The sequence below is a fragment of the Felis catus genome, chromosome A2 (assembly GCF_018350175.1).
Source record: "Felis catus isolate Fca126 chromosome A2, F.catus_Fca126_mat1.0, whole genome shotgun sequence".
Classification (NCBI taxonomy): Eukaryota; Metazoa; Chordata; class Mammalia; order Carnivora; family Felidae; genus Felis; species Felis catus.
Genome location: NC_058369.1, coordinates 146,428,983 through 146,454,027, shown reverse-complemented (window position 1 = coordinate 146,454,027; position 25,045 = coordinate 146,428,983). Strand labels below are relative to the sequence as shown.

The 25,045-nt window shown below is 44.4% G+C and overlaps 1 protein-coding gene across 4 annotated transcripts in view; it reads left to right on the top strand.

Moving 5' to 3' along the window:
• CEP41 (centrosomal protein 41) overlaps positions 1-23,447 on the top strand; it is a 47,735-nt gene extending 24,288 nt beyond the window's left edge. For all 4 annotated transcript variants that reach the window (XM_045052758.1, XM_045052759.1, XM_003983057.6 and 1 more), the window contains 9 exons: positions 4,056-4,103; positions 8,316-8,377; positions 9,396-9,465; positions 15,598-15,742; positions 17,439-17,590; positions 18,235-18,302; positions 19,387-19,501; positions 19,975-20,190; positions 20,891-23,447. In XM_045052758.1, the coding sequence (XP_044908693.1) occupies positions 4,056-4,103; positions 8,316-8,377; positions 9,396-9,465; positions 15,598-15,742; positions 17,439-17,590; positions 18,235-18,302; positions 19,387-19,501; positions 19,975-20,190; positions 20,891-21,039 (1,025 nt within the window). In that variant the 3' untranslated portion in view covers positions 21,040-23,447. The remainder of the gene's footprint in view (positions 1-4,055; positions 4,104-8,315; positions 8,378-9,395; positions 9,466-15,597; positions 15,743-17,438; positions 17,591-18,234; positions 18,303-19,386; positions 19,502-19,974; positions 20,191-20,890) is intronic.
• The last annotated feature ends 1,598 nt before the right edge of the window (positions 23,448-25,045 follow it).

Genomic DNA, 25,045 nt, shown 5'->3' with positions numbered 1-25,045 from the left:
TCCCCACAAGCTAGTCGTTCCCTGTTTCCTTCTTTAGTCTTTACTTTTCCTGAATATTTGCTAATAGCCGTGGTCTTAAGCACTCAAACTCATTACGGACTAGGTACTCTTCATTTTTATTTGGTATTTAATTCTGTCCTTTTTTTTTTATGTCAGAGGAAGAAATGTATGTGAAAGCCTCTTACAAAGCAGAAAGCACTATATACTCATATAACTTACTGAGATTAACAAAGGACCACTGTGCCTCTTTTCATGCTTTCTGCTCCTTCTGAGCCAAAAGAACTTCTCCGGAGAGGAGGGAAATATTGAAGAAAAATAAAGCAATGGAGTTGTCTCTTAGCAACTGAGTTCGTGCCTTATAAATCTTGCCCACTTTAGATTACTGCTGCTCAGAATCACTTGCTCTTCGTACTGGCTCAGGACAAATAATGTTATTAAATAATAAGGAAACAAAGGGAAAAAGTCTAATGAATGAGTCACCCAGTTTATCGATTGTACTCTGTCTTTGCGTAACACTATTGATAGAGTTGGGTTTATAAGCTAAGTAGAAGCTAAATAGCACCTTAAGCATTTCGAGGCTACCTGAGTCTTGAAACAATACGGATGTCACACAGATCGTACATACATGGGTGGTAATAGATCAGGTCGTGCAGAGCTTAAAGCAAATCAGGTGGACAAAAACCCAAGCCAAATTGGGATGTGATTATTTGTGTTGTAAAAGAATTTATTATAAGGATTCTTCAGACAATACGTCTTCATAGTAAATTTCACTTAGCCAGTGACTCCGAGTGCCTTTCGTGCTAGACAGCGGAAGAGATAGAGATTCTGTGTGTGTGTGTGTGTGTGTGTGTGTGTGTGTGTGTGTGTGCGCGCGCGTAAACAGCCTTTGGCTCTCCGTATCAGAAGGTAGATAAGGCTTGCACACAAATAAGGCGGCGCGGAGCGATGATAAATGCCTTGTGAGTGGGGAGCTGAGTGCTGGAGAAGTTCAGAGAAGGGAAAGGTCACTTCCAGCTGGGTGAGCTATTATGATTACATGGACAAGATGACCTGTTAGAGAACAGAAGACCAACGCAGACTTTGTCAAGTTTAGTAATTAAGGCAAGATTGAAGAGGCAGGTGAGACGTCGGCGCCTTCAGCTCTGGAGCAAGGAGTTTAAACTTCAGGCACGAAGCAGCGGGGAGCCGCTGACATTTTTTTTTTGTTTTTTTTTGTTTTTAATCAAAGTCTTGTCTAGGAAAATTTATCTGGCAGCAACGTGTAATTTCAGTTAAAAAAGAACTGGTTTGCCGATAGTCTTTTAGACTCCTCTTGTATCAAACAAAGCTGCATTTATAAATAAGCCAATTATGGAATTGACTCACTTCTGGCCTTTTTAAGAGGTAGTCAGAAACCTGCTTTCAGATGCAATTAGATCCAGTAAGATAAGCTGTGTAGTTAAGATACAAGCCGCGCATGAAGGAGGGTAAAATACTAGATCTCGTACTTTCTACCATCGTTTTGAAGGACTTTCCTTTTTTTTCCTTTTGCCTCGATGAGTCGGCCATCCCCGGGTCTTCCTCCAGCTGAAACAATGCAGACATCCTCCATTTTCTTTTTTCCCCCCTCTACTTGGGCAGAATGAATGAATGTCACGAAAAGACCTTCTTCTCGGTAGCCCTCTCAGATCTGTTCTTAATTGTGCCAAGTATTTGTACACCTCTGCAAAAGCCTGTTTTCCCTGCCTTCTCCTTCGGTGGGAAAGACAAACAGGAGGAGTGACAGCCTTACCTCACTGGGTTGTTGTGAGGCTCTGTTGCTACAAAGATGAAGTGCGGGGGTGGGGGGGGTGGGGGGAGGGAAGAGTCCGAAAATGTTGATAATTGATGGAGAAGTGGACTCCACTGTAGATTGGAAATGTAATGTTTTGATAATAAAGACCATATAATAAGGCTGGCTGTTGTTTTCCATGCGTGGTATGCCTTGGGGAGTTCAGAGCATAAAATGGTTCCCACCTGCCCCTGTTAGGGAAGTAACACTCCCTCCGTATTGACCTCACGGTGAAACCGTGTTTTTGAACCAACACAACTAGAGAAGCGGTGGTGTTCTTGTGAGCCGTGTTACAAACAAGGAGGTGGGGAACATTAATCCTGGCTTAGCTTCTAATTTGCTGTGTCACTGAGCAAATCAGTCATCTCTCCTGCACCTCAGCCTCCTGTGAGGAGACTGCCTGAAGCTGCCCCAGCCAAAAGAAAACAACTGCCACGCCAAAAACACGCAAATGTAGGATCTCGGGAGCGCGGAACCAAAAGCTGTGATGTACAATAGCTGACGAGTAAGATGGCGGGTCGCTGAAGAGCTCACTTCCCTTAACCCTGCTGACTGGGGGGGTTCCCGCCTCAGGTCAAAATTGCGGGGGAGAGGGAAGTAGGTTCCGGAGGAATTCCTGGTTCCCTCCGGAGATCTGGTCCCATCTCAGATCCATTCCAGTCTGGAGAACCTAGAAAAGATCATATTTGATGCCAATATTGGTTTGTGGTGCTGTTTGGACCTCTTAGGCGTTTTTAGTGCCTCTCTTGAGAAGGCTCAGGCCTTCCTGCCGCCCTGACTACCGTCCTGTCTCTCTGAGCTTTTGGAAGGCCGCAAGAGCCTGACTCCAGGACTACACCGAGTCCTGTTCTGTCCTGATTCGGAGAGTTGTGTCTTCAGACGGGGAAAAAAAAAAAAAAAAATTTTTTTTAACCCAGCAGAATTTTATTCCCGGATGGATTCACAAGTGAAGATTTAATACTAACGTGATGTAAGTTGTTTTTTGAAAAGGTATTTTGGGTTTCAGAGCAAGAATTTTCTTTCTCCACTTCTGACCTCAGCCATGCAGAAAAATTCAGGACGGTCCTTAACAACATCAGTCCACGCCATTAACTGGAAGCGTTTCTTTTATCTGAAGGTGGGACTGAATCTGACGAGCCCCTCTCAAGGCTTGAAAGTTAGGAGCGCGATTTTAGAAACGAGAAATTCTTTTTGACAGGTTTTCCCTTTTTGCTGTACCTTTCAAATGCCAGGCAGAGCTTGCTGTGCTGAACTGAATCAAACTGAAGCGTGCCCAGTGAAAAATAATAGCCCCTCGCTTGGGAACCAGACCTCCGTTCTTTCGGAAACCAAGACGATCCTGGCCCAGTTTTAGGGTGTGGAAACTCTCCAAACCACCTTGGCGAGCGCCTGGTATTGTAGAAGCAGGCTGTAGAACACGAGGGCTGGGTGCTCTCCGCAGTGGTGGGAATCTGCTCTTCTCGGCAGAGCAAATCCGTGATGAATACTACTGCACAGACTGTGTGGTCTAGTTCAGGCTGCAACATCAGCATGAACAGTTGAAGACCAAGTTCAGGAAAGCGAGGGAAACCACAAAGACTAAGTGCAGCGCAAGGGATTGCATGGGTAGCCACAGCAGCACATTTTAGACATTCAGAGATCATTGCCTCTTTCCTTCTCTTCCGCACATCTTCCCCACGAAAAGGTTATGGGGGAGTTTAAAAAAAAAAAAAGGAGGAAAGCCTTGACTTGAAAAAAAAAAAATTACAGGGGCGCCTGGGTGGCTCAGTCGGTTGGGCATCTGACTTCAGCTCAGGTCATGATCTCACGGTTGGTGAGTTCGAGCCCCACGGCGGGCTCTGTGCTGACAGCTCAGAGCCTGGAGCCTGCTTCGGATTCTGTGTCTCCCTCTCTCTCTCTGCCCCTTCCCCGCTTGTGCTTTGTCTCTCTCTCTCTCTCTCTCTCTCTCTCTCAAAAATATATAAACATTAAAAATAATAATAAAAATAAGTGTTTAAAATTTTTTTAAATATAAAGTGATCATCCGTACTGCCTCGTGTTTATTTGGCCAAAACTTTTTCCTTGAGTCCTCATCACTTAATGATGCTGTATAATCCAAAAGACTCTTAAGTATGTGTGGCCCATTTGTCTACTGTAGTTCTGTCAGAACAGGATAGGGAGGCTTCGGGAACACTTGTACTCCATTCTGTTTTTACAGAGTTACTCATTTTCTTCCGTTAAAAAGCCTATCTTATTCTCTTTTTAGGTAACAGCATGACTAAATACACTGAGAAGCTAGAAGAGATCAAAAAAAGTGAGTAACCCTATTGAAGGTTTGGGATCGTGGAGCCCATCTAGAAGTCGGTTATTCACAACCTTAACCCTTCCCTACAGCTGACACGCGCAGAGAGCTGTGGGAGGCGGGTGAGCCTGGCAGGTGCCTAGAAGGATGTGGGAAACACCGTGTACCGACTTCCATCCCATAGGAGATGTTAGTGTTGGATGAGTTCTACTTAAGCAGCGAGAGTCCAAGCTTCTGGTTTCGTTGTACTGCAGTCTCCACGACCTTTTCCAAGGTCATGATCTTTCCCATTTTCTTAGTTTGCTCTATTCCTGAGATGGGGATAATATTATCTCTTATTTTATAACACCCTTGTGTGTATAAATTAGTCAATGTCCATGAAAGACACAGAGGAGTGAGGGAGAAAGCTTAAAGCGGTGCTATGCCTTATAAATCCATTGCAGTCTCCGCTTTCCTTTAATTAAAAATCACATTTCACGCGTTCCTTCTTAAAAACTACTCATCTGCAAAGATATGCTACTCGTCATTTTGTGTGTTACCCTTGCACAAAAGCATAATTTTTCATTCCGTGTCCAAAATAGATGTAAAGTGTACACATCAAGGCGAGAATTAAAGAAGTAGGAACATCTATTTTCTTAGATGGATTTGTTCATATCCTCAGCAGAAGAGCCCAGTGACAGGGGAATCTTTAGCTGACGGTAGTAAAGAGGCACTCTGATGGTTAACAGTTCAGGACTTCCCTCTGGTAATAGACATCTTTTGGGAAGAGAATACTACAAATCCAGAATTCACCAGAACTTCTGTTATTACACAGCAGACCTTTTCATTTAAATGATAATGTTTCTGCTTCTTTTGAATTGCTGGGGTATCGAGAAACCGCAGCCATCAGTGTGGACTCAGGAACAGCTTTATGCCGACTCTGTTATTTGCCACGTCTCGCTATGAGGGCTAATGTTCTAGACATTTGGTTTTTAACGTGTCACGTCACAGTATCCTTTTCTTCTCGGGTCCTTTATATTAGATGCTATCGCTTTATTCCATTATACATGACACAAGTGTATATATTTTAAGTATGCAGTCACGTTTTCAACTAGGAAAAAAGTCTCATTTACTCACCCATGCTTCGTTGTCGTCGCCCGTAATTCATCCACAGCAGGCAAAGTTCAGCCGGCCTGCTTCTGTTTGGGTTTGAGGTCCCCTTTTGCCTCCTCTGTCCATTTGTAGCTTAGCGTAAGTTCTCACGTCCACACCAAAATTTGTCCCCTGAAAACGCCCCGTTCCGCCCGGATTGCCAAGCCCTGTTGAAAACATTTCTTAAAAGCGCAATGTGATTTCTTTAATATCTAAACTTGAAATGGAGCTTCTCTTCCCCCCCCCCCACCCCCGCCCCCCCCCCAATACCTCTAGAATAGAGTCCTTGAAAATGTTTGCTTCCCTCTTTAGAAGTTTCGGACTTCCTTTTAGTAAGACAGGAGGCCCCTCTCACCTTGTTTCACACACAGTTTGTGCTGATTCCCCGACTAGAATTACTTCAGATTCTGGTTTGAGATCTACGTTTTGGAAGCTATTTCCTTCTCTTTTCCCATTTTCTGTTGTAGATGTTCTTTTGGGTCGAAAGGGAGGAGAATATTGCCTTGTTTCATGACACCCTAGATCCATCACTTTTCTCGGGTTACCTTAGATGCCGTGTCTTTCTGTGAAATCACAAACCTCGTTCTGTTACTTCCTTTGATTTGTCTTCCCCTGTGAGCCCAGCTTCCCTTCGCTAATAACGTGTTTTAACAGAACCCTGAAAACGCAGAATTCCTTTGTAATCTGAATCTTCTTTCAACTCTCTCTCGAGAAAACAGACACCCTGTGCCTATTGACGGCGCACAAAGCCCATTCTTGGCTTCTGGTGGTTAGATGACACCAGCGTGAAGCATCCTAGATAGTCAGGTCTCTGTCCTTCCAGTAACTCGAGAGAGTCAGACTTAGACTCCAGACTTACTGGAGAAGGAGACCTTGATAACGCATCTGCAACTCGGATTTTTTGTCTCCATCCCCGAGTTGGGGAGCGACGATGGGAGCAGAGGCTCCATTCTTAAAGCTCTGTTCGCCCTTGCAAGGACGGGCTGACAGAGCGTTCCCAGTCGTCCTTTGCCATAACATTTAAAACTTACTGTCAGACGTCTAGTTTGATCTTTTATCTCTGAGTAATAATGTCAGAAAGTCCCAGTGATGGCTGTCCTTCTAAACAAGAACCAGGTATGTAGAGTGCAGGCTCAAATGCACAGTGGGGCGTCTCGTGCCTAGCGGGTACTAGAAATGCCAATGGGTAGAATGTGGTAGAGCCTGGTTTGGGTTTGAGATCGTCTGCACGTCGTCAAAGGGGATTGGCACGGGTACCTTTTGTACTGCGCATGTGAAGAATTGGGGAAGTATTTCAAACTTTGTAATTGTACCAAAAGAAGATCAGGGGACGAATGCCGCAGTGCAAACCCCTCGAAAGCTGTTGCCTCTCTTTCTTGGCTGACTGATCACCATTCTGACTTACGTGAGTGGCTTTTGGTGGGCAAATCGGTGGTGACTGAGAGGAATGCTGTAGCTATTCAGTTGGATTTTTTTGCAAGCTTCTGCCCAACCTGCTGGGGCTGCATCCTGGTGAGTCTTGGAAGGTCCTTTGCATCTAGGTTTGTTACCTTGTTGTGTCCGGGGGAAGCTACCCTGAGAATTTTCTAGAAGTAGTGGTTCGTTGTGAGCCACATCGCTCTCTTTGAGGCGTCTCAGAACAGAGAAGCTTTAATTCGTTGTAACAGTCAGTCTTGATATATTTACAGAAGGCTAGTTTTTAACGTACTGTTATTTCCTGACCATGGTTCGTAAAGTGTTCGGTAAACCAAGCCAACATCATCCTCCAAAGTGTTCATTGTGTGTTCGTTTTTAGAAAATTCACGGAAATGATTAGAGACACCAGGTAAATCGTTTTAAATACTTCTAATCCTTTCCTTTGTTGCTAGGAGTCTTGGTTTAGGAGACTTTTTTTTGCTGGGAAGGCCATAGTAATTATCCATCTAACCTTTAATGATTCTGAAATAATGTGGCAATACTTGAGGAGTCGTGACCACCCATATGAAAATGGAGAAGAGTAGTGGAGTGTAGGGGGTGGGGGGGAAGTTCAATGCCAAAAATTCTTTAGAATCGGCAGTCATCTTCAGAAAATTGCATGGAAGCTAACTTTTAGCATGCCTCCACGGGACAGGTATTAGCTCAAGTGAGATTGGCTAAAATTTTAAAACGACCATTCAGATGTGATATGAAGAAATGTTAACAAGACAAGTGCAGAAGTACCCCCTTTTGAGTTATGAGTCAGAACCAGAAAGCGCAGAATAAATATGGATGTTTTAGCATGATTTTTTTTTAATTAACTGAGGTAAAACACACACACACACACACACACACACACACATAACAAAATTTACCGTCTTCACCGTTTTTAAGTGTTCGGCTCAGTAGTGTTAAGTACATTCACACAGCTGCATGATAGATCTCGGGAACTTTTTCATCTCGTACAACTGAGCGTGTGGATTTTTACTGAAGGTGGAAATGCAGAGAAACTGATAGAGAAGATTATCAGGACCAGGCATAAGAACTCTGTGCCCAGCATTGTACCCCGGGGAGAAAAAAAGGTTGTCCCAGTGTCTCCAGTGTAATCTGTAACCTCAGGAACAGAATTGTTCTCTCTTTGAGACGGGGTTAGAATAGTAGGGTGTAAATGTCTCACCAACTGTTTGACCTGGGGCAACTCAGCTTCTCTGGGTCTCTGTCCTCATCTGTAAGTTGCAGACGTTTATGCCTTGCTCTGTTCTGCAAAGGATTGAAAGTGGCTTACAACATGCATGCAAGACAACACGGCCCAAAGAGAGATAGCCGAGTGAAAGGAAAATGGCAAATGGATGAAATGACATGAGGGGTAAAGTCACTAGACACAAAAGGGTGGCTTATAAACTCAACTCTAGGCCTCCTACCAGCTGAAGCAAAGGGGAGAAAAAAATGAAGAGATGATAATCATACCTGCCACACTTAATTCCGAGGATGTCATGAGGATCAAATATTAGATAACATATGTAAAAGCATATAAATAACTTGAAGATCATACCATGTAACTCGACGACTAGACAGAACGAGTACCTCTAAGAAAGAAAAATATACCTGCAAAATTATTTGTCCTATCCTGCTTTTCAGATTACAGATACAAAAAAGATGAGCTTTTCAAGAGACTGAAAGTTACAACTTTTGCCCAGCTGGTAAGTTCAGCGATCTTCCCATTGGGGTAAAGACTCTCATGAGTGCCGGTTTATGTGAGTTCTTCTAAATTCCACCCTAGGTAATATTTGCAGAAGGGTTTCTTCTGTCTGTACATTTCACCCATGGGAGGATTAAGAGGTATGCAGTGTGTGCTCATTCAAGGATGGTGTGAGCTATCTTCTTTGATAAGAATTTGATCAAGTAAAATGTGCATTCTACTTTTAAATCGTCGCATTTATGGTTTAGGTTGTATTTTTCCTTGCACGCTTTAATTTCATGTTTCAAATCTGGAATTCTGGTCTCTAGAGTTTCATTGACGTGGTGGATCATGGGTCTTGTGAGCCGAGCTGTGAAAAGTGCTTTAAAAACTGGGGGGGGGTATACCGTATTGTGCTAAATACATTCAGGGGCACCCGGGTGGCTCAGTCAGTTGGGCGTCTGACTTCGGCTCAGGTCATGATCTTGCAGTTTGTGAGTTCAAGCCCCGCATCGGGACCCTGTGCTGACAGCGTGGAACCTGGAGCCTGCTTCAGATTCTGTGTCTCCCTCTCCTTCTCTGTCCCTCCCCCCTCACCCCCGCTCTCTCTTTCTCTTTCTCAAAAGTAAGTAAACATTAAAAAATATATATATATATATTCATAAGACATTGATTTCTTCATTGAATGTCAAATTGCTGATTCAATTCTGTCACGGTTAAGTATTGTGTGTTATGTTGGGACTGGAATGTGTATGACCATTTACGCATGTTTCTTGTCCTAAATTATCCTTTTGGACTTTCAAGTTTATTGTGTGATGTTTTAAACGAATCTGTGTTTCTGGAATGATCATCTGCGGTGTAATTCCCGCTCCTCAAAAGTAAGGAGGCCTGAGATTTAGTCTCCAGTGGAGGACCCTGACAGTTTCTTGAAACAAGAGATCTTTGATGTTTCCTCGTCTTTTGTTAAAGACAGAATTGCCTCTGTTCAAAGACTAACAAACATAAACACATCTACATATTTCATTCTTTTTTCCTATCAGGTCATCCAGGTTGCTTCCCTATCTGATCAAACACTGGAAGTGACAGCTGAAGAGATTCAAAGGCTAGAAGGTAATGAGAATTGAGGACGTGGGGGAAATAACCGATTGACCGTGTGACCGAAGTTCTCGCCCTGTCCACCTTTGCTCTTGCGTCCACAGGGAATTGGGACTTCGATATATCTATTTGTAATTAGATCGTTACCGTCCGAGACATGCTCTCTGGTGCTTTAATTGTTCATTCTTCTGTCTTTTAAAAAGCCACCTGGTTTTCCAGCTCTAACATTTGTAGTTGTTAATGTTTTTTTGTGTGGTGGGTTGGTTGGTGTGTGTTCGTGGTTTGAAACGCTCTGTGTGTGTTTAATATACCAATTACTTTTTCCCAACGGATATTTTTAGTGCCTTCTACCTACGTACAGGTCACAGAATTAGGTGCTAGGAGACTGCAGAGACGACACAACCCTGCTCACATGGAGCGGGTAGTCGCGTGTGCACACGTGCGCGCATGTGTGCGTGTTGGGCGAGGAAAATGAGAACAGAAGCGCGAAATTGCTAACGTGGCAGAAATTCATAATGAAGGATTAGAAAGAAGTCATCATTCGTTAAATATACATTGCTAAGCACTTCACGCAGCTTTCGTACTTCACCTTACCAGAGACTCTGGAAGAAACAAATGCTTAGAGATGAGAAGCCCAAGCCTCAGAGGTTAAACGGCTTGCTCAAGGGGATACAGCCAGTAAGGGAGGGGGGTAGGATACAAATCTGCGAGTCTCCGCTCATAACCAGGGTCTTCGCTCTGGGAGTTCTGAAGAAGGAAGGGTACTTTCCAGTTAGAAAACCCAGGGAGGCTTTCTTAAAGCCTGTGAGCTGGACCATAACAGAGGGTAGGATCTGAACAGGTGCAAGGGACGGGCGACAGTCTTGCAACCTGAGCAAAGGCACGGAGAGTGGGTTTGGAGAATCGCATCATCTAGCCTGGCGATGACCTGGGGAGGCGTAGGTAGGTGCTAGGTTGGAGACCGGGCTGGGAAGATAGCTTTCCAGCTCCAGGTTTCCTTTCTTAAATGCCAAGTCGAAAATTAAACCTCTCAGTGGCACTGTCGTGAAAAGAATACGCAGAGTTAAGGTCTCTATTCTATCCTCAGGCCCTCAACCATCAACGTGTGGCTGTTTATTGAAGGCGAATATGTTTTGTTAAGGTTGAGGCAGGCCAGGAATTTGACTTCGGATTTCAAGACCAGTTTCTCAGGAAGTTCGAACACTGGCTTTGTGCAACTTAACTGTCATTTCCCTGGGCTTGTTTTTGTTAGGGAGGATAAAGAGCATCTGACAAAGACAGGAATTTATCTTTGACAGATGCCTCTCACACGGCAGAGAAATAAGGGTTCTTTGTAACAGAGATAATTGAGTCTCCTCATACAAGTACTCCCAATTTTAACCTGGTTATATAAGTACCTGGATTTGGTCCTTGAATTCATGGAGATTACAGCACCAGAACATATGGGCACATGCAATTTTCTCTTCTGAGATAAATTTGCACAGCAAAATAGGCTCTTGTAAAGTAGGACACCATAATGTGTGAGTAATATTAGTGTTTTTCTAGTGCTCTACACAGAATAATAACTCACTCAGGAATGCCTGTAGAACAGATTGCATGCATGTTGGCTATTTTTGAAGGAGGAAAAAACCTCCTTTTTGTGATGTTTATTGTTTTCTCCTGACTTCAAAGTATATTTCTAGAAAATTAGAAAATTGCAAAAAACATGGAAGGAAGAAAATTAAACTAATAATCCCTGTTAACATTTTGCTCTACGTTTCCCCCGAACTGCGCACCCGAATCCATATTCTTTGTGCATACCTTTGAATTATGCTGTTCCAGATTAGCATTTCATCATGCCTGCTGTCCTGTGTCATTGAACAGACTTCAAAAGCTTGATCGTAAAGGTTGTGTCGTCATATAATGTCTGTCCTTTGGACATACCATAACTGATTTAACTATTCTCCTACCGGACGTGACAGCTTTTCTGATTTTCCACTTTTCTAAAATAATGCTGCTGTGTAAATACGTAAACATGAGTGTGGTTCTGATTATTCCCTGTAGATAAATTTTGCTGCAGATGGTCAAAGGGCGGAACCGTTTTCAGACGCTCAGGCGCTGATTCCGCACTGTCTCCCCGTTTGCATTCCCGAATGAACCCGAATGGTTCTCCCCGTTTGCATTCCCAGCAAATAAATGAGAAGACCTGCTCCTCCCCATCCCAGGCGGTGCCGAAGGATTATCATTTTTGCACGTGCTTGCCAACTTGATGGGTCAAAAGTAGTATGGGGTCGTTTTCTTTTGAATCTCTCCGGGCATGCAACTGAGCCTTGTGCATGTGTGCGATTATTGGCCACACACATTTCTTCTTCTGAGAACATTACCTGTCCTTCCCCATTCTTTTTTTTCTCACGGAACACTCATCTTTTACCGACTTGGAAAAGCTCCGTGCATTAGGGTCTCGTTAAACATTGGAAACAAGTACAGCCTTGGAAACGAGAAAAGGCTTCACTTGACGGTGTGAAGTTTGCAAATCCAAGTCTCCATCGTTAAGTAAAAATAAAACAACGACCAAACCAAGAACCTAAGTGTAGAGCAGTATGGATAGTGTTCTTCCGATATGTAAAAAGGGGAGGAAATAAGATATGTGCAGAAGTACGTAGTTGTTTTATTTCTGGAGGGAGGCATAAATACGTGCAGGTGTTTCCCTTGGAAGAGGGGGCCTGAGGGCCTAGAGGTCAGGAGTGGGAAGGGACTTCCTTTCCATATTAACAAATTTATCTTGTTTGCATTTTTACCTGGTGCACGTGATCTTTTTCCAATTAAAGCACTAGTTAATTTTTTTTTAATTCTGTAAATTCACTATATTAAGCTTTTCTAATGCATATATGTCATAGATGTTTTTCCTAATTTGTTACTCACCTTTTAATTTTCTTGGTGTTCATTTTTGACATCCACAAGGTTTGCATCTTTATGTGATTACATCTATTAGCCTTTCGCGTTGTGCTTTCTTTTATTGCCTTAGACTCGTAAAATCCAAGCTAAGATAAATTATTCACCTATATTTTCTTCTATTACCTTGCTTGGTGGTTTGGGTTTTCTCCCTACATCAATCCACTTGTTACGTATTGTGGCATATGATGTGAGGGGGTTATCTAAATTTGATTTTTCTAGAGAGGTGACACGTTACCCCACAACCATTTATGCAAGTGTTCTCCCTTCACCCACTCATTTGCGATGTTACCTTTAATATATGTTAGCTCTTATGTATGTTCTGGGATTTGTTTCTGTGTTCTCTCTTATATCCCCGTCGCTCTGGTTTGTGGTTCAGTGTTGTTTTGATCATTTATCTTTGCCACATATGTTACTATTCGGTAAGGCATGTTCTCCAAATTACCCGTATGTACATATGTGTGTGTGTGTGTGTGTGTGTGTGTGTGTGTGTGTATTTTTTTTCTTCCTTCTCATTTGTACAATCCCTTTAAGCTTTTCAAAAACCCCATTGGGATTGTTTTAGGACGAAAAATGAAATTTGGAAAGGATTAACATCGTTTCACTTTTGTCACCCAGTCAGGAATGTGAAGATACATCACTCTCTTCAGTCAGGTTTTCTGTAATGTCTCTCAAGTAAAATTTGTCTAAGACCTATAAAGGATGTAAGTTTGTACGGGCCCTTTGCATTTCTTAATAGTCCTGTTTTCTAGGAGAACGTATCTTATATCTGCTGTTGTTACTGGGAATGAGATGCTCTTCATGTTCCTTTCTAATTGGCAGGTGGGGAAAACTGTTTGCCTGTTCGTATTTCTTTTCTTTATCTACGTGCACGCTTATTTTCCTTATTCTCAGAGGATTCTCCTGAAATTTCTAGGTAGATTATATCATATGAAAAATAAATTTTAGTGTCCTCTTTAATGACGAGGCCTCTTATCTTTCTTTGCTCATCATACCAGTGGAAACAGCAAATTCTCGAACGTTTTGGTACAGTCTCCCTCCGCACGCTTCCGAATTATCGAGGACCTCAAATAGTTTTTGTGTGGGTGCATTATATCTCTTGATATTTATTTTTTTTTAATTTTTTTTAATGTTTATTTATTTTTGAGACAGAGAGGGACAGAGCACGAACGAGGGAGGGTCAGAGAGAGAGGGAGACACAGAATCCGAAGCAGGCTCCAGGCTCTGAGCCGTCAGCCCAGAGCCCGACGCGGGGCTCGAACCCATGGACCGCGAGATCGTGACCTGAGCTGAAGTCGGACGCTCAACCGACAGAGCCACCCAGGCGCCCCTCTTTCGATATTTAGGGCATTAAAAATTTTTAACTGAGAGCTTAAAAATATGTATTCACTATTTCACTTACAAATAGTGATATTGAGCCCATGACACGCATAACTAGCATTTTAAGGCAAAATAGCTGTGTTTCCAAAACAAACAAACAAAAAGTTTATTGAGCATGGCCTTGTTTCCCATCTTCTTGTAAACCTCCGCGTCTGACTTACGAGTGGACAGCCGATTCTCATATCTTCTGCGTTCACTCTGTGGCAATATGCTCTTTGGATTGAAGTATACGAAGGAAATCTGGCCTCACACAGACCTGTAGTTGAAAAGAGAGAATCTTTTAATAGCTCTTTCAGATAATTATGGATACACATCTTTGAGGCTGTACTGAAACTTGACAACCGGTAGCTTCTTAAAGGTTAGTTGTAACGTGGAATCTGAAACCGGATCAGTGCATGGTTTGGATTCCATTACCTTACGCTCATTGAATGAAGCTTTTTACCCACGCATAATTTTATAACCTCACTCTTTGGCCACTTGGAAAATATTGATTCGCCGAGTTAGGAAGATCTTCCAAATACTGACAAGTTTTGTTCATTACACAACATCTAAAAACTCACACTTATTGGGGCGCCTGGGTGGCTCAGTCGGTTAAGCCTCCGACTTCAGCTCAGGTCACAATCTCAAGGTCAGTGAGTTCGAGCCCCGCGTCAGGCTCTGGGCTGATGGCTCAGAGCCTGGAGCCTGCTTCGGATTCTGTGTCTCCCTCTCTCTCTGCCCCTCCCCCGTTCGTGCTCTGTCTCTCTCTGTCTCAAAAATAAAAAAACGTTAAAAAAATTTAAAAAAAATCACACTTATTAACGCCATCGCCTGTTGTATCAGAAAAGTCATTAAGTACGGGGAGGCACCCAAGCTCCTGAGGGCAGCTAGTTTCCAAAACTCTGATTTTGGGGTAGGATTTAGTCGCTACAACAGAGCCCATCAGTTGTTTTTTTTCCTTGAAACGACAAGTTCACTTAGATCATTTTTGAGAGAATGTCTGCCACGTGCACGAGTCTAAGTAACTATAATTTTCCTGTCAGTTTTTCTTCCGGGTAAAAATGGTGTGCAGGGCAAAAGCAGCAATAATCACACTAACACTTTCCCTCAAGGCCCCAGTGGTATCTTGGTTATCTTGGTATGGAGCAGACTTACCGTATGTGGGCCCCCAATGTCATTACACACAATGTTAAAAAGGCGTATACTTAAAGATGAGACTTAATAGGGGCGCCTGGGTGGCTCAGTCGGTTAAGCGTCCGACTTCGGCTCAGGTCATGATCTCACGGCTCGTGAGTTCGAGCCCCGCGTTGGGCTCTGTGCTGACAGCTCAGAGCCCGGAGCCTGTTTCAGATTCTGTGTCTCCCTCTCTCTCTCTGACCCTCCCCCGTTCATCCTCTGTCTCTCTCTGTCTCAAAAGTAAATAAACGTTTAAAACAAAAAAAAAGATGAGACTTAATAGAATTATTATCGCAGCTCCATCAGGGACTGGCTAAAATGTGACCGCTGTATTTATTAACTGAGTGCGTTCGTGTTGGTGAAAAAAATACGATAATTCCTAATCAAACTTGGTGCCTCTGCCCTGAGTGTTACTAAGGCGCTCACAGTTTTAGCCACTGTTTCTTTGGCACCCTGAGGGCAAATATCACCCCGGTAAAAGAGACCTCGCAGGTCCCCCTGACAGGGTCTTGGGGACTCCTGGGATCCGCGACTACGTTTTGAGAACTTACGTGTTAGAACTTAGGGGACAGTTTAATCACCGTGATAGGATTTCCTTGCCTTGACCTCATTTCAGTGGGACTGCCCCACAAGTGAAATCAACCCTGAGGTCCAATATACCTGTTCATTTGCAAATTTTAGACAATGATTCTGCGACTTCGGAGCCCGATGGGGAAGTCAGTGCCAGGACCAACGGGAAGCGGAGCCCCGGGGAGCAGTCGCCAAGCCCTGTCCAGTCCACAAACAGCGCGGGAGCCGGGGATTCCAGTCGCTCGACTCTGCAGAGGTATGCTAATCAGATTCATGTTTTCACTGTATTTTACTTCATACTAACCTGGGTACCAGTTTCAGTGATATAATCGCCTTAGAAGCAGACTGGCAGTAGTCAAGTCCCACATATTCATCCCAGCCCCTCTATTTTCTCTTGATATAAATGCCATCGCCTGAATCTTTTCAGAGCATCTCGATGCGTTTAGGTAAGAATATATTGATAGGAGAGCATTAATTTTCGCTCCTTAATTCCATTCTTCTCAGCCTTCCCGTGTGCAGGTTTGCTATTAGGACTCAGCTTTACATCTCCTATCTTTTGATTCCCACTCCCACCCCCTTTTCTGTCTGCTGCAGCTTATAATTACCCTGTCTGAGATCAGAAGAAAAATAGAGTGCCCTACACCATACTCTGCTATTACACAGGTGCAAAGGAGCAGGGAAGCAGCCCTCGGTGTCGATTTGCAAACCGCATGTGATGGGTCCTTCTTGCTGTGATGCAACCCTTTTCTCACAAACACTAGGCATTGATTATGAGACGGTGCTGATTTTCCGCACATAACCAACCATCCCTTCTACGATGGCGAAAACAACTGTAGTCGAGAAACCAGGTCTACCAGAGAAAGAATTGCTATCATCGGTACCGCTGTTAATTTTTCTGTGACTACTTTTACGCAAGAACTTGAAAATTGCATTTACGAGATGGACCCACGGGACTTCCGTTGAGGACGCGGTTTCATATGAGACAGATTTTCTTCTCCTTTGGTTCAACGAAACATGCGCTCTGTGGCATCGAGTGGCATCGAGGTTTGGACGCAGAATTTGATGTGCCGTGCCGGGAGAGGAGACATCAGTGCGTGCTGGCATGTGGTCCGGCACACGAGCCTTCACAGTTGCCTGGCAAAGGAGTCCTCTTTTCATTCCAATACAGATATTTCACTACCTGCCGTCTTATTCATAACGCCTACTCCTCTTATTCCTTTGATTCGTGTTTTTGCTACATTTCGCCTCCAATCTGAATACGGCGACCGATCTTACGACCTTAGAAACAGAACTGTCAAATGGTGAACTCACTCACTTCGATCCTTGTTTTTCCTCTGTCTCATTATACGAATGCCACCAAATCTGGAAGCCTCTTCAACCTCAACGCTGTGACCTATAACCTGGGAATAAGTACAGATAACTATTGACGGTATTAAGGTTCAAAATACGCATCGGCTAGGTCACCCTATAAGTAGATGGAATACATTAAAACGTTGCTGTTGGTTTGTATTACGTATGACAGGCGTAGAAGGCCTCCGCGTTTCCTGTCCTATCAACCTTATTCTTTCCCTTTCGCTCTGCTTTCTTACACTCCTCACATTCCATCAGATCAACTGGTGGCCTCTTTCTTTTCTCTGAATGCTGCTCTTGTTGCTGGAGGCAGCATGTGCCCTACAGTCTCTGTCCCCTCAGCCATGCTAATGACCTAACATGCATTCTCTGAAGGTGATACGGACACATGGGTCCCTTCCTCGGGGTCCAGTGCCTAGAATAGGAATCCATAGGGTCGTGCATTCAGAGACAGAACTGAGACACCATATCCATTTTCCTTTTTCTTTGACGGACGCGCCCTTTGAAAGACATTGAGCACTCTCGCCATTCTGAAGAAACGCATTTGACCTTGGAGCCACTCACCCCTGAGTGGTTTCTGACGACCTGCTTTTCACTTGCAGCGTCATCAGTGGTGTTGGGGAACTGGATCTAGACAAAGGGCTGGTGAAGAAAGCCGAGCCCAACACCAAAGACCGACCTTATCCCGACTGCCCCTTCCTGCTGCTAGATGTGCGAGACAGAGATTCCTACCAACAGTGCCACATCGTTGGAGGTAAGAGAGAGGGGACGTTCTAGCATCTCAGTCCCAAGAACAGAGCCCATTCTTTAGTCCAGGCCAGCTTGAGCCACATCCCAGGGTCAGCAATTCCGGAAGTGACGTGTTAACCAAATCCACCATGGGAACCTGTACGTTGGCTCTACCGTGATGCTCTGAGAGAGGCTTGGGACATTCTCAGATGGCCCCGCGGCCTGGGGCTAAATGTCAGAAACGGTGACACGAAGCTTCACGTTTTGTTCATAGTGTCCTGTTTCTTTTCTCTCGAAAACGTGTCCACGTTTATGGTTTATTGATTTTGAAACTGTATTTCTTTGAACTCTTAGACTTGAAAAAAAATTTTTTTAATGTTTCTTTATTTTTGAGAAAGAGACAGAGACAGAGCGTGAGCAGGGGAGTGGCAGAGAGAAGGGGGAGACACAGAATCCGAAGCAGGCTCCAGGCTCTGAGCTGGCAGCACAGAGCCCGACGCGGGGCTCGAACCCACGAACCGCGAGATCATGACCTGAGCCGAAGTCAGACGCTTAACTAACTGAGCCACCCAGGCGCCCCCGAACTCTTAGAGTTTAAACCAGGCAGGAATTTGGGGCAAAACTGTACAGAAAGCAACAAACGTCCTAAGCTTTTTCTTCTCTCTGCAGCCTACAGTTACCCCATCGCAACTCTGTCTAGGACAATGAACCCTTATTCAAATGACATTCTTGAATACGTATCCTTTGTTGCATTTTATGGAGTTGGGTGGTTTGAGGACCGTACGAGTTGAACTTGCCATGAATCATGCTCCTAGGGAAAAAAACCTCTGTGAAGGACCTTTGATATTAATTAGCTTACTTAGCATATTTTAGAATTTGGGTTCTTAGCGCTTGCTGAGTATCCTAACTGTCCCGGCAGATGTTTCTAAGCCATCCTGCAGTGGGCCAAAACACATTCGGTTAAAGGCTGTGATCTACTGAGAGTTAGTCCTAAGACTTTTGTTTTTTTCCCCCAGAAAGCTTTCCCAAGTAAAACTTAAGGAAATTTTTTTCCCCTCTGTTTTAAATTTTTCCCTTCTTAAAATTTTACTTTTTTTTTTTTTTTTGCCTACAAAAATTACACAAATAGAAAATAATTTCAATTCGGGAAGATCGAAAAAGGAAGACCGATAATCACCACTGAACAGCTCCGATGATGTTTTTTGCATACTTTATTTCAGATTGTCCTCTATGTATTCTTTTGAAAACCAGAGTAGAAATCATACTGTGTATATACTTTAGAATTTTGACTCTTCCTCGTGCCGTAGTATAGTGTATTTCCCCACGCTCTTTATCAACTCCTTTTTGGTTGCACTACATTATCTCATCTTATATACTCTACTGTGATTTACTAAACTGTTCCTCTCTAGTGGGCTTTCGGGTGGTTCCCTTTTTTTTTTTTTTTTTTTTTTACTATTATAAATAAGGCCACGGTAGACACGCGGGGCACACAGGTTTTTTTCTATTTCCTCACCTGTGGAATGGAGGTTGTTAATACTTAACTTTCCAAGGTTGTGAAGCTCCAAGAATCAAAAGGCATCAAGCAGGGAGCTGGTTCTGTCTTGGACCGTGGTAATACTAGTTTCTAAAAGATAAGACTGCCAGCCTGTGGGGTTTCCACGAGAGGAAAAAAATCCAGTAACTGCTGGGGTGATGGGGTTGTCCGACGTTCTCTGAACTCAGAAAGGGGAGCCTTGACGGTTCTTTGTTCCCTGGGGGTTTCTTTGGAGTCTAGGAGCCTGAGCTCAGTGTGGGGGGGACCTTAACTCATGTGACTCTTAGAAAAATGCTCACGGCAAGATCATCATTCTGTACGACGACGACGAGAGGCTGGCCAGCCAGGCGGCCACCACCATGTGTGAGCGGGGATTTGAGAACCTCTTCATGCTTTCCGGAGGTGAGTGGGCTGTATTCTGCTTAGGACTGAAAAGACAGGGAGTTGGACTCAGAGTCCTTCAACCCCTCCCCCGTCACCCTTTTCCTCTCCACGCGCAGAATTAAGAATTCTGGAAAGAGAGACAACCGTGCTGCCTGCAAGGGGTCAGGGGTTAGGTGAACCTTCCGTTAGCTCCATCGGCACGTGTTTTTAATTCCAGAAATAATGCTGTCGCTTTGGGGCTCTGTAAGCAAGCCTTAAGGCCGAAGACTGGCGCAGAAGGATTTCTGGGGGAATTCACAGAATCCCACCTAACCACCATGTTTCTCGTGTAATTTACTTAATGGCGAAGCAGTTAAGATTTCACGTCCTGGTGGGGGCTTGGGCCAGCAGACCGAAGACCGGGAGACACGCAGGCTCCTTCCCAGCTTTCCAGGTTTCACCGTAGCCTCACCGTGTTAATGCCGCTTTTTCTGATGCTCTTCCACACCTAGGTCTAAAAGTCTTAGCTCAGAAATTCCCAGAAGGACTGATTACGGGTTCCCTGCCAGCATCTTGCCAGCAGCCCCTTCCTTCTGGCTCTGCCCGGAAACGATCCAGCCCCAAGGTGCCGCCTCCACCAGCTGAGAATAAATGGAGATTTACCCCAGAAGACTTGAAAAAGATAGAATATTACCTGGAAGAGGAGCAGGGTCCTCCGGACCATCCTAGTAAGATATTTTGACCTGTAGAGATAACGTTTTGGGTAGAGAACGTTTTGTGTAGAACGTTTTGAGGTTTGCGGCTTGGAATATCGTCATATGAAAAGCTTGATCTCTTATATTCAGATTCTTAACGTTATTTGCAGGGCATGGGGAGTGTGCGGGTGCCGTGCGGGGAGGGGCGGGGGCAAGGGGAGGTGATCCCAGGTTGTGGGGAGAATTAGGCATTGCCAATAGAGAGAAAGGACTTATCATTCAGATAAGGTATGTATTTCAGGCTGAGTTGAGAGGCTAAGCTGAGGCACTTAGATTTCCTCTCCCACAGGTTTTGTTTCCCTCTGCAGCTTCTGGGCACCTTGAAAGCACGTCCAACCTTCCCTTGAGCACACTACTTTCTCTTGTCTTTCCCCTAATCACTCCTGTACCCGTCTCTACCAAGAAGAAATGAAGGCCAGACTAAGTTGGTTGGGATAACGGAGAGGAAGGGGGTGGGGAAAAAAAGCTCCTTGGGCTTCCTTTCGTCCCTGCCCCTTCTCTACCTCCAAGGATGAAGAGTAGGGTTTAGCCTAGAGTAGATGCTGAATAGGGCTTCATTAGCTTGCAAGTGGTTATCCCGTACGACTTCATTAGCTTAAAAGTATACTTGGCAGATCGTCCCTGGAGTAATGCATTCTTGCAGCTCTGCTCCCTGCTTTCTTGCCTCCTGCAGGCCGGCTGAGCCAAGCTAATGCCTCCGGAAGAGACTCCAAGGTTCCAGGCACCCGCAGCGGTCAGCACCCGCCCGCCAGGGGCCCTGGTGGCCCCCCGAATCCCCGCTCGCTCAGCAGTGGCCACCTGCAAGGCAAACCCTGGAAGTAAAGACTTTGCCTGTCTTAGTCAAATAAATACTTTGTCTCCTTTCGGAACCCCTGAGCAGTTCCCAAGTTGGTCATTTTCAGCAACTGCTGCAGAGGAAAGACGACGCCATGTGCGATGGGCCCTCCTTCCTCTGCGTCCGCCTCCCTTCCTGCATCCAACTCGGGCGGGGGGAGTGTTACAAAAACCAGAGGCAGGCAGGCTCTAGTGTCTTCCCTATTGTTTACAGAATATTTAAGTTTCTGAACCTGAGTAAGAAAAAAGAGTCTAATTTTTGGGGCTTTTTTTTTTTCTTTCTTTCTACTTAGGTCCAGCTTATATTGATTCATATCCTGCATTGTTTTGTAAGTTCTTCGGGCACATCTGGTACGTTCTTCCCAGCCAGTTCTTTTTCACTCGCTGTTCTTGGCTTCGTGGAGGTTGCCCAGGTGGGCTTTGCAGCTCCAGAAGCTGTCCCTGGGGGTGGATGATTCTCAGCTTTCAGCCCCCCCCCAGGGGCGGGCCCACTGGCTGAGGAGCTCTCTGCCCGGCACACGCCGCAGGCTCCGTGGTGAGTTTGGAGGCTGGCACCTTGAGCATTGCTCAATCTTGAGGTTTGCTAGAGCCACTCTCACACTTCCTGAGTGCTGCTCCCCACCAGATGTTTTCCTGGAACCAGCACTGTGCTGACGTGTGCTCAGCCACCTTCACATGGGCCACCGGCTTCCTCCAGAAGAGCCCTGTCCCTTATACGGGCCTGTGTTAAGAGCCGGTGAAGCCCCCCTGCCCTCCCCGACCTGCCCCTCATTCATGGTTGGTTTATCGGTTGTAAATTTCCATTCCCCAGCTCAGGTCCGTCCGTCTTAGATGGATAGAAATTATGGCCACTTGAAAACATCAGCCTCAATCGGGCCACTGCAGGCACACATGGTGAGGACGACTCCGAGGTCCTTTGTCAGAGCCGACAGCCCCTTTAAGCCCTGGCTTAAAAATACAGTATGAGTCTAATTGAGTAATTAGTGCAATTTCCTGCTTACTTTTCATTCTCACGACTGAGCTGTGATTAGGAGGTTGTGATTATAGATGCTGGTTTGGGCCAGAATTTTGAATCAGCATTAATTGAATTGCTAGATGACTGACATTCATTCCATTTAATTGGGGGAACAAAAGACCTCAGGTAAGGATGAGGAACTCCGAAATCATCAGGAAAAGGGAAAGAGCCTTGTTAATTGTTATGGTCTGTGATCTGTAGCTGTGATAAGGGACCAAGGAATAAATTGTCCTCTTTGTCATGGCAACCAGCTTCTGAAAAGCCAACTGAAAATTGCCTATCCTTAGGTGGTTACCGCTGCTGGGTAAGATTTGCCTGAACGGGACCATTTTCTCGCCACCAAAAAAAAAAAAAAAAAAAAAAAACAACTGGAAAAAGAGAAGGCACCGCGGTATTTCTAGCATGGCGGGGGGGGGGGGTGGTGCGTAGTTTGTAAGAGAAACAAAGGTAATAAATATCTCATAGAGACATATGGAAAAATAACTTTAAGATTCAGCCCAGTTCTGTTTTAGTGTGTTTATTCTTCTCTACTTGATTTCCAAAGTGCAACATATTCCGATGCTTTAGAAATCAAACAAACCAGGGACATTGTTCAGATGTCAAGCCGTACCCAATTTTCCACAAGATTCAAGAATCTTGTATAAAATTCAGCCAACGTACACATAGCTTTAATGAGGAGCCTGTCATGTTTCCCCATAAATTTATTGCCTGAGAACTTAGTTCAGCCTTTTGCTAATGCCAGAATGCTCTGGCTTTTTATTTTCTTTACAGCATAGATTTTTTAAAAATGCCAATTTTCCACCCTCAACTTTCCCCTAGCATGGACAAGATTTTCAGCCATTTATGACACATATACATTTTCAAGGGAAAAAAAAAAAAAAAAACCCCATCTCTCTCTGTAACAAAGTTCTGTTTATGCCATTTTAAAGTTGACTGGTCAGGAGTTTAGATTTCCCCACTCAATTCTGTTCTGAAAGTGACGATAGTCCCCCTTTGTTCCTACACTGCATTCCAATCACCAAACCCCCCTAGTGTTTTAGAACCTACTGTATATATGTGGAAAGTCGCTGTAGCCAAACCTATTAGAATCGCTGCGCGTTTAGCTGAGGCGTCTGGCAGGTTGAATATATTTATGTGTGTTTCTCCATGGTGCTTTGCCTGTTGGTAAGGATTTTAAATAACTACCCCTCAAAGACCTCTTCTGTTTCTGCTCTTTGTGTGTTAAGTGTCACTCGCAGACAGTTTTTACATGCTCAAGTGACCGTCCCAAACGTTCTACTTTACTGGTTTCTTCATTAGATTAACGGACATGTATTATTTAAGTGATCCGTGACACTCTGTGCAATTATGAATGCTGAAGATTAAAGTACATAGTTGTTCATTTGTTGTTTGCTATTACTATGCTGAGATCTGCCCACTTCTCTCGCACTCTCTGTTGAGACGATTTGGGGGAGCCACATGAGACGGAGGGGATTGGAAAGCATACCTCTTTTCACCGCATCGCCCAAGAAGGCACACAGTCTCCGCGTAAAAAAAATCAGGACGGGGGCGCCTGGGTGGCGCAGTCGGTTAAGCGTCCGACTTCAGCCAGGTCACGATCTCGCGGTCCGTGAGTTCGAGCCCCGCGTCGGGCTCTGGGCTGATGGCTCAGAGCCTGGAGCCTGTTTCCGATTCTGTGTCTCCCTCTCTCTCTGCCCCTCCCCCATTCATGCTCTGTCTCTCTCTGTCCCAAAAAAAATAAACATTGAAAAAAAAATTAAAAAAAAAAAAAAATCAGGACGCCCTTCCAATTAGGGTAAGGGACCGAACTTAGCTCTCTGGACAGAAGGCCTGGGTTTCTGCTCTCGTTCAAGCAGGGGCCGACTGTCCCTTAAACACATCACAGCAGGACTTCCTTGTCAGTGTGTCAAGGGTGACAAGGCCTGGGAACTTGTGACCCCCCCCCCACATGATGGTGGGTGCTTTGTTGATGTATAACTTCAGCTTCGCCTCAGCAGTGGTGATGGCCAAGGTCTAGATGATACGCTCAGTGCTTTATAGGGGTGTATATTTCAGGAGAAAGGAGACAAGGGAGGAAGCAAGAAAAAGGAGGAGGGAAGACTGAAAAGGAAAGCTATATAACTCATTTGAAAACAAAAAGAACGTCTCGGGCTGTAAATATGTCAGGTCTGATCCCCTGAAAGGTACAGAATGATGCCAATGGCCTAAAAGTCATTTTATCTTTTTACCTTTAGTAGAAAACAGGAACCGGCACAGTCACATTGGACTCAGCGTGAATCAGAATCGTTAAGAGAACGAATAGCGTTCATTAGCAGCTGAGGGGATTTTTCCTGTGCTGCTATCAAGGTTATACAAAAATTCTTAAGACTCTAGGCTACTCACCAAGAAAACAGAACAAAACAAAAACCTTCTTTTCCCTAATTCCCTGGTGGCATATCAGTGAAATCAGGGTCCGAGGCTAGGAAGAAAGCGGTAGGTCATTTTTTCTTGTGTTGGTTTTGATTTCTGCCGTGTTACATATTGGTCATAGATTCCGTCTTTACGTTATCCGACGTTTTGGGGGGGGCAGTAATGAATTCCTGTCCTCCTGGTTTTATATTCATAACTCCCCTTCTTGCCTGACTGATGGTTATCACTGAGAAACTTTCTTTCCCCACCTGCGAAATGTTCCCCGTGTCTTTCATATGCATTTATTTTCTTCACAATTCTTTCAGAGATATGACTCCCATGATACTTTTCTTTCTTTGCAAGACATGTCAGAAACATAGATTGTAATTCATCAGTTCAATTATGTGGGCATGATGCTGGGCTGATACGCAGTTCAATTAATTTTTTTATTAACAAACACGCTTCTCCTGTGAAGCCAGGAAATAAAACACACTGTGCTTCCGGAGCATTCAGAATACATTTGGTTATTAATACTCTACTCTCCTAAAACGGCAGTAATTTTTAATAAAATTGTTACTGCGGTCCCCTCAC